This window comes from Lissotriton vulgaris, chromosome 6, assembly GCF_964263255.1.
Source record: "Lissotriton vulgaris chromosome 6, aLisVul1.2, whole genome shotgun sequence".
NCBI lineage: Eukaryota > Metazoa > Chordata > Amphibia > Caudata > Salamandridae > Lissotriton > Lissotriton vulgaris.
In genome coordinates this window covers 1,912,537,800-1,912,547,445 of record NC_141694.1, presented here as the reverse complement: position 1 = coordinate 1,912,547,445, position 9,646 = coordinate 1,912,537,800, and the positions used below count along the sequence as shown (strand labels likewise).

At 45.6% G+C, this 9,646-nt stretch overlaps 1 protein-coding gene across 1 annotated transcript in view; it reads right to left on the bottom strand.

The window, feature by feature from the left end:
* Positions 1–540: 540 nt before the first annotated feature.
* LOC147709901 (uncharacterized) overlaps positions 541–9,646 on the bottom strand; it is a 59,437-nt gene continuing 50,331 nt past the window's right edge. The window contains exon 3 of the mRNA XM_086928344.1: positions 541–3,156. Coding sequence (XP_086784470.1) covers positions 1,191–2,642 — 1,452 coding nt within the window. The 5' untranslated portion in view covers positions 2,643–3,156 and the 3' untranslated portion in view covers positions 541–1,190. The remainder of the gene's footprint in view (positions 3,157–9,646) is intronic.

Genomic DNA, 9,646 nt, shown 5'->3' with positions numbered 1-9,646 from the left:
ATCACAAGACGATGTCCACAGAAATGTAAGGTGCTTGCTCCTCTTTATATGTTTATGTCACTTAAACACTGTATATATGAAGCACTTAAACAAATTTGCCAGTATCGTGATCAAGATATATATATTTATACCTCGAAAAATCCTAAAACTGTTACTAGACCTGTAGGTCTAGTGACTTGAATAATCTACACGGCCTAATTATAATGCTCTTGACCAATAAACTGGTTTCAAATTGTGTGATCCAGGACAAGTATTTTAATTCACTGACATGTCATTCTCTTCTTTAGCACATATGAGAGCACCTTCAAATTCACGAGTTCAGCAAATGAGTTGACAGAAAAGATTTAAAGGTATCTTTATTGCTGATTCACTTTATGAATGAACAGAACACCTGTTCCTTCCAGTTTAAATTAACTCGCCTGCAAGGTCGAGTAAATGCTAAAAGTAACTCGACCTGATAAAATCTGACTCAACATTGCGAGTGGGCGTGTGGATTTTTCGAGACCTGATATATATATATATATATATACAAAAACACACACACACAACACATGTTGGGTGTTGCAGCCGACGCTATGAACAGACGCAGAAAGAGCTGACACTATAGTTGACTCTTTTTATAGGTACCGTTGATATATGTTTTATATTAACTTTTGATATCTATATTTTTGAAATTTACATTAGAATGCATTTAGTTACAGAGCAATAAATGGTTAACCTGATCATTAACAGCGGTGGTGTTATCATTTCTGGAAGTATTTGCACTATTTCTACTGTCATTTCAAATCCTAGTGCATAGGTCAAAGTGGGTAAGTTTTGACCGTGGCCCAAAGCAGCAAGTGTGCCATTTTATTTTTCTTATTTTCATACTGTTTAAGTGTGTTTTACCTTGCTCAGATTTGATAAAGATCTTCTAAAAATACTTTGTGAAAATATTCAATATGGAATTGAGTTTGAGTAGTACGTATCATAATTCTTCTCTCCTTTCTCCTAAAGACAGTGTCTATACATTTTAACAAACATTTAATGACGAATTGAACCTGAATCTCAAGCCTAGTTTCCAGATGATACATTAAATACCTCTTTGTAATGAATGTCTGGGAAGATTCACTGCATCCAGTGGTTTGTTTCGAGTGTGGCTTCTCTGATGTTGCATTCGATCTCTCTTTCTAATGAATGTTTTGTCACTTTTAGTACACCCATGTGTTTTTTTTCATATGCACTTTCTTATGTTGTATTAGGCATCCGTTTGTACTGAATGTCTTGTCACATTTAGTACATTCATATGGTTTAATCCCTGTGTGGATATTTAGATGTTCGGTGAGCTCCCATTTTGTCTTGAATGCCTTAAGACATTCCGTACATTTATGCGGTTTTAGACCTGTGTGCACTACATGATGAACCTTTAAGCTGTCAAGTCTAGAGAATGTCTTGTTGCATTCAGTACATGCATATGGTTTCTCCCCAGTGTGGCTATTTTGATGTTGCATTAGTAAATTCTTAGTTGTGTAAACTTTGTTACACTCTGTGCATTTGAATGGCTTTTCCCCTGTATGAACTTTCTGATGTTGCGACAGCCCAGGTTTCGTCTTGAATGCCTTAGCACATTCCGTACATTTATGTGGTCGTAGACCAGTGTGTAGTGCCTGATGTATTGTTAGATAATCAATTCGAGCAAATGCTTTGCTGCATTCAGAACATTTATAAAGTTTCTCTCCTGTGTGGGTTGTTTGGTGCCGCCTTAGCGATGCCTGTGTAATGAATGCCTTGTTACATTCAGTGCATTCATACGGTTTCACTCCAGTGTGGGTTTTGTGATGTTGTATTAACTCATCATTTGAAACGAATGTCTTCTTACATTCATAACACTCGTAAGGTTTCTCTCCTGTGTGGATTTTCTGGTGTCGCGTTAGTTTTCCCTTTGTAATGTATGACTTGTCACATTCAGAACATTCATAGGGTTTCTCTCCAGTGTGGAATTTATGATGATTTATTAGATGTTGCTTGGCAATGAACGCCTTATCACATTCAGTACATTTATATGGTTTCTCCCCAGTGTGGATTCTTTGATGATCTCTTGCTCGGTTCTTTGTAATGAAAGTCTTCTCACATTCAGTACATTCATACGGTTTCTCCCCAGTGTGGATTTTCTGATGTCGCATTAGGTTTTCGATTTTACTGAACGCCTTATCACATTCACTACATTGATATGGTTTCTCCCCAGTGTGGACTTTCTGATGGAGTTTTAGGTTTCTATTTGTAAAGAATGACTTGCTGCATTCAGTACATTCATATGGTTTCTCACCGGTGTGGACTTTATGGTGTTGTATTAGTTGTCCTTTTCTAATGAAAGCCTTGTTGCATTCAATACATTCATATGGTTTCTCACCAGTGTGGAGTTTCTGATGATTCATTAGGCTTTGCTTTGTAATGAACACCTTGTCACATTCTGTGCATTTGTATGATTTCTCCCCAATGTTCAGTGTCTGATGTCGCCTAAGGTATTTATTTAACAAGAAACCCCTGGCACATTCAGAACATTTATATGGTCTTAATCCTCTGTGGCCAGCCTGATGTCGATTTAGAAGTCCTTTTGTACTTAAACATTTACCACATTCAGAAGATAAATACGGCATCTCCATTATATGGATGCTGTGTTATGATTGATATGTCTTTTTCATCACAACCTTATTTAATTCAATCTATTTACATGTTCTTTCTCAAATGTTGGCTTTCCAATGTATCCAAAGACAGAATTTTAAAATGTTACTTTTTAGTACTTTTATAGCTTTTCAGGTGAATTTGCAATGGTTCATTGGTGTGTTGAGGGTTTCTATATGTATATTACTAAAAATATAATGCTCCTTCAGAAGCTATATGTTTTCATATCTACGAGGTATATATCACTGCCTGGAGTAAAGTACTCGCAGTCAATTGGCATCACATGTACTGGAAGCTCTTCTGAAATAACCACAATAGGTGAGCTTGTTTGAACAGGTTGGATTCTTTGGTGATTGAAAAGACTTTCTTGAGACTTTATCACCAAAATAGGAATCTACATTTACCACCAAGGTTTTAAAAGCTATTGTTCTGCAGGACTTATTTGACACAGTTTAAAGGTTGATCCATTTTTCTGTCTTGCAGTGTTTGTGATACCTGTGGATTGAAAAAGCAAATCTTTAATTAGTTAAAAGTACATTCTATATTTTAGAAACTCATGTGACGAAAACATGGAAAATGTGTATAGAGGACAACAAAGCAGTAAGGATGTGCAAAGTAAAACAGTATTACAAAGTAATGAAGAGGCAAACTTCTTTCATTAAAGTCACTGGGAGAACATATAATGAATGAATGAAAGTCAATCAATGCCAATCCGCCTTCCAAGACTGACTGAAACAAACACTGCATTCTCAACATTCACTGGGATAGATGAATGAGGATAAAGTTAGGGGAGAATAAACAGAATGTGAATAAATAACGAGGCTCACAGCAAAACAGCCATAATATAAAAAAAATAACGTGTTGCCATTCTGACCCTATCTCTTCCTCTGCATGAAGTAATTAGGACATTTACATCCATCAAACATATACCTCTTATCACTTGATGATGATACTAATGATAATTACAAAACAAATTAGATTATATATTTATTTGTGTTTTATAGAGCGCAGACAGGACCTGTTAGGGTATCAGAGAGCTTTACAACGTTATCAGGTTGTATACAAATAAGACGTAGATAGGGTGGAACATTTGGGATCCAAAACAAGTACAAACATTTTGCAAGTCGAAATGTAACGAAGGTCCAAGAATATAAGTGTGGAGTGCCAGGAGGTGCAGGGTGGATAGCATCCGGTCAGTCCAAGGTGTAGTAGTAACAGAATAAAAACAAGGTGAGTGCAATGCAAAAATTAGGAGAGGAATTTGCCCATTAGGAAGGCTTTGGCTTCCTTTTGTAAACGTGCCAGGGACGGAATTCTTCTAAGGGCGGGTGGGAGTGAGTTCCAGATTCTTGTTGCGGCTCCAGAGGACGCACAATTATAGGTTTTTTCCTTTTGAAAGCAGGAAGGCTCGAGCAAGAGGTCTCTGGAGGACCAGGAGTTTCTGGCAACTCCGGACACCACGAGTTTCTGGGCGAGAAATGCAGGGGATTTAGTGTATAGAGCCTTGTGAGTGATACATGCCAGTTTGAGTTGGATTCGGGCTTCAGGTTGAAGCTAGTTCAGAGCTTTCAGATGCAGTGAGATGTGGTCGAATTTTTAAGAACCTGTTAAGAGTCTGGCGGCGGCACCATAAAGGTAGGCTTTTAGGGGGGCAAGGGTGGTCTTGGGTAGGCCATAAAGGGTAGAGCATCCATATTCAAGTCTGGAGATAACTAGTGCCTAGACTGTCATTTTTAGGTCATGAGTGTCAAGGAAAGGTTTTGGTGTTCTTAGATAGCTCAGGTGAAACCTGGGGGTTTTGGCCATCAAGTTGATGTGGTAACGCATATCCAAGCAGCTATCCAGAGTTATTCAGAGGGATTTGGCAGAGTCCAATATAGTCGGTGGGCAGATTAGGGCTGCGATCGACTTACTCCATTCCCGAATGTCAGGGTTGATTTTGGGTGGGGAGATTAGAAGGAATTCCGTTTTTTGTGCATTAGTTTGATTTGGTTGAAGGTGAGCCATTGGACAGTCAATCTTAACGCCTCATTCAGGGAAAAGATCTCCTCCGGAGAAGAGATTTTGATGTAGATTTGGGTGTCATTGGCATACATGTGGTAGGAGATATTTGTGGTGCGTAGTACTTCTGCTAGCGGTTCGAGGTAGAGATTGAAGAGGTTACGGGAAAAGGGTGATCCTTGGGGGACTCTGACCATAATCGGAGAGGGAGCAGATAGGTTACCATTAATTAAGAATCTTTGGGAGCGGTCCTGGAGGAAGGATCTAAACCATTGAGCACAGAGCCACCCAGTCCCATCCTGAGTTTGAGACGTTCGAGAAGTTTCTTGTTGTTGACCGTATGGAAAGCCGAGGATAGATCTAAAAGGATTAGGAGACAAGTTTTGCCTTGGTCAAGTGCTCGGAGAGCATCATCCATGATATGGAGAATGGTGGTTTCAGTACTGTGCCCAAGCCTGAATCCGGATTGGAAATCGTCTAGTAGGTTGAAGTTGGTGATGTGTTGGTTCAGTTGAAGTTGTACACATTTCTCCAGAACCTTCTCTAGGAGTGGGATATTGGATATAGGTCTAAAGTTGTCTGGAGAGGCAGGATTCAGCTTAGTTTTTTTAAGATGTGGATGACTTGACCGGCTTTTAGAGACTCAGGTATCAACCCCTGTAGGAGGGAGGCAGTCCAAATAGGAATGATAGATTGGGAGGGAGCAGCCAAACAGTTGGAGGGGAGTGGGTCATTAAAGTGGTTGTTTGGGTTTAAGGAGGATAGAATGTCCGAGATGGAACGGTCATCATATACTTTGAAGTTGGACCAGTGCACTTGGTATTTAGGTGATGTCTGGGGAGGCAGCGTGGAGAGATGAGGCAGGTCCGGAGGGGGTGGGGGAGTAGGTAGCAGAACTTAGGTTGTTTCCTATGGCAGTAATTTTGTCAGAGAAGAAGGAAGAGAATTCCTCACATGCTATTAGAGATTTAGGGGTTTCTTTGGAGGTTTTAGCCAGTTTTTTAGATTGATGTTTGACCATTTCAAAGAGCTTGTGGGGTCTGTTCTTGGCGTTCTCCAGCTCTCATCTGAAGAATTCTTTTTTCGAACTGAGGATGTTCCTATTATAGGCATTTCTGATCTGACTGAGAAGTTTTAAGTGGGAGGCTGAGGGGTGCTGTCTTCAGTTTCTTTCTGTCTGCTGGAGGGTTCTGCTTTCATTGTTGAGGTATCCGTTGAACCAGGGGTTTCTGTCTTTGATGTGGGTCCTTTTTAGCATTAGCTGAGCAAGATCATCAAGTATGTTACAGATAGACGAGGTATAGTGTTCTGTGAGGTTGTTGACCGTTGAGATATTTGGGGGCGGGGGAGATCAATCTTGCAGTGGGCAGCCAGTTACACAAGATCTAGGCTCTTTGTGTCTCTAACAAAACATTTTCAAATCGAAGTTTGTGGTGGCCTTGTCTTGTGGGTGACAGGGAATAGGAAGGTAATAGCGTGGTGATCAGACCAGTCACATGGGTCTATAGAGATAAGCTTGACCGCTGATTCCTTAGCAATGATCCAATCTAGAGTGGCGCCTTTCGTGTCTTGGGTAAGTGCTTGGTCGACCAGGAAGTCTTTGATGGCGTTGACCTGAAGGTCCTTGAGGTCGCTGCAGTGGAGATTGAAGTCATGGAGTAAAATGTCTTTAGAATTGGGGGAAACCTTGGCTGTAATGATTTCCATGAGGTTGTCAGTGAAGGTGTCATTCATACCTGGCGGATGGTTGAAGATGTGGAGTCTGTGGGATCTGCATGAAGTTCAGTTACGAGGAGGTTAGAGCGGTAGATGCAAGCAATGCCTCCCCCTTTTTTCTTTGATTGCCTGTCCAGCCTTGAGATATTATAATTAGGAGGGACTAATAGGTCTAGGCAAGGAGATGAGGATTCGTTGAGCCATGATTCGGTCAGGATTGCTACGTTGGATTTTTGGCTCAGGATGAGATCGGCGACATAAGAGGCATGCTTTACGGGCCAATATGGCGGACGAGAGACTTTAACACTCCGTCTCATTATCCCCCAGTTATCCGCTAAATTACTCCTGAAGCGTGCTCTGTACACAAACTTATCAGAGGCGACTTAGCTGTGGGTGTTGTGCGGATCTGGTGAGCTGAGATTTGCCGTCTCCGGCGCTGCGGTGCCCTGTGAGATGGAGACCGGGACGAGAGGGAGCCGCGGGACGCGCTCGGCGGCGGCCCGTGCTGGGTCTCGGCTCAGGTCGGAGCTGCCTCGCCTTGACTGCGCCCCCTTCTCGTGAGGCACAAACCGTGCGCTGCCGGGTTAAAGGAGGAGCGGCGCTGACACACGGGTGCCGTAGATGTCTTTGGAGCAGGACTTCCGGAGCCGCGAGGACGCGAGGCAAGCGTGTCAGACACACAAAATGGAGCCCACCGGAGTTCGGGCTGGTTACTAGCACAGCGGCGGCCTCCCCACACAAGCTGTGCTGAGGTACGGAGGAGCGGCGCTGACAGGGAGAAGAACTTGGTACCCCTGGAAGTTATAAGGCTGCACTGGGGTGGACATCCTTCCTCCCCTCCCCCCGCCTCTGTGGAGCGGCGTGGGCAGTCGGAGCACGCCTTTCGCCCTGTGCACCACTAGAGCGGGGGGGATTGTCAGCCACCATTGATGTGCGCCCTTGGATAAGAAGAGCAGCCTACAGGAGGGCAACCCGGCCAGCGAGGCTGGTACACGTGGTGGTAGAGGCGGCCACCAGAGAGTAACCCCGCCGGCAGCAGGTCCCGTAGCCGTCGTCCCCGGGACGCCCCGGCTTGCTGGACCGTGGCCAGAAGGAGGTTGGTGCAGAGGGGTGAGAGAGGACCGTCTGCATACAGCATACAGGAGTGCAGGTCCACGGCCAGGGAATGAGGTTGCAGCACAATACCCACTTGTGCGCCTGCTGGGCGGAGGTAAAGACTGTTGGGACACTGGGGAATAGCGAGCCAAGGGGCAGCGCGACGTGGGAACTCACACAGTCACGGGGTCCTGAGAGGCATTAGGGAGCACCGCGAACGCAACCGCTCTTGAGGAGGGCTGAGCAGACAGAAGGTGCAAGCGGGAGCCGCCGCGGTTGAGCAACTGGGGGGGTACAACCTATCACCCCTCAATGCGAATAGCTGGACTAGCTGCCGGGGCAAGGCAGAGCTGCTGTGTTGCATCCGCCTGAAGGCGCTGAAGCTATAAGAGGCCATCCTCCTTCTTTCCAGAAACGCATTCCCCCACCCCCCCCGGTGCAGGGACCCGTAGAAAATGCCGGCAACTCTGAAGGGTGGGGGGGGCCTTATCCTGCGATACAGTCGGAGCGCACACATGGTACGGTGTGAGTTGGAGTCAGCAGCATCACGGAGGGGACACGTGGACAGGGAGGAGCCCGTTAGATCTTTGATTGCGGATACTCGAGTGACCCAGTGAATACGGCTGCCTCACTTACAGGAAGACTCGGGAACTGTGGTGACACAAGAAAGTAAATCCGCATTGCCCAAGACCCACAAAGTGACCGGAGAGGCGACAGCGGTGGACAGCACGTTGTGGGAGACCATTAGGGTGGGTCATATCATAGCCGGGTACAACAAATGCTCACAGCTCAACAGCTAGCAATGGGCCGCCTACAGGACAAACAGCAGCAAAAACAAGCACAGGCGAACAGTCAGGACCCCGTGCAAAGGAGCAATGGTGAAGTGTTAGACTCTAGATCTGCCGCGCTCGAGACTAAAATGGACCTGATGCTTGCGGCTGTGGAGAAGATTAATGCCACCCTAGACCAAACTAGAACCTCATTGGAGAGCCGGATTGACAAAGTTGTGTCAGATTTCACACTCCTACATGCGGACCACAGAAAATTGGCGGACAAGGTAGCAACACAAGGCCAGGCAATCCAAGAACTCCAACCTTTCACGAATAGTCATGCTGTGGTGCTGCAGGATATGATCGACCGTATACACGCCCTTGAAGACAGGGCGGAGGATGCAGAGGGGCGCTCTCGGCACAGCAACATTCAAGTGGTGGGCCTGCCTGAGGGAAAAGAAGGGAAGAATCCAGAACACCACACGGAAACTTGGCTCCGGAGCCTCCTACCTCAGGGTACCCTATCGGAACAATTCGTAGTGGAAAGAGCGCACTGTGTACCGACGCAGAGGCCCAAGCCAGGAGCACGTCCATGACCCTTCCTGTTCAAACTCCTCAACTACAGGGATAGGGACGTGATTCTACGTGAAACAAGGAAGTTGGGAACGATACAGGTCGATGGAGCACAAGTCATGTTCTTTCCGGACTATACGGCTCTAACACAGAAGCGCAGAAGTAACTACATGGCCGTGAAGCGCCAACTCAGGGAGCTGGAAATTCCGTATTCCTTGCTTTACCCCGCCAGACTGAGGGTGGTCACGAAGGACGGGGCTCGTTTTTTCGAGACACCGGCGGAAGCATGTGACTGGCTTGAGGAAACAGTACAGTGGTCAGGCGCCAGACCATCGGACACAGAGGGGGAGGAGTCAGGATTCCGGCAAAGCAGAAGACGTAGGAGGTGTCAACAACAACGGAAAACAAAGTCAACCACAGCGGCTCCGAGTCCAGACAACATGAGAGTGGAGCGGCAGAATGCGGTGGCTGCAGTCTTGACCCCGAGCACTCTACCAAAAAAATGGGTGTCAACCACTCATGAACAGGACAGGATAATGGGCAGTGGGCCATCCTCACCGTCAATTGACATGTCAGAGGACACTTACCTACCGGTGGTCACCCCTCAGACAGCGGATGAGATCATAGGATGAAGCAGGCTGAAACTGATAGGTGTTCAGACAAGGGTGATACGCGCAAGTAGCAACATGTACATGTCTTTAGCAAAGCCCCCAGCAAGGCTGAGAACTGGAGTGGTGCCAGACTGAAGCATAATGCAGGCTCTTTACACATTGGGCGTGAGATCATGACACTTCTGTCCCAGACACAGATCCGCACGCCCACACACTGAA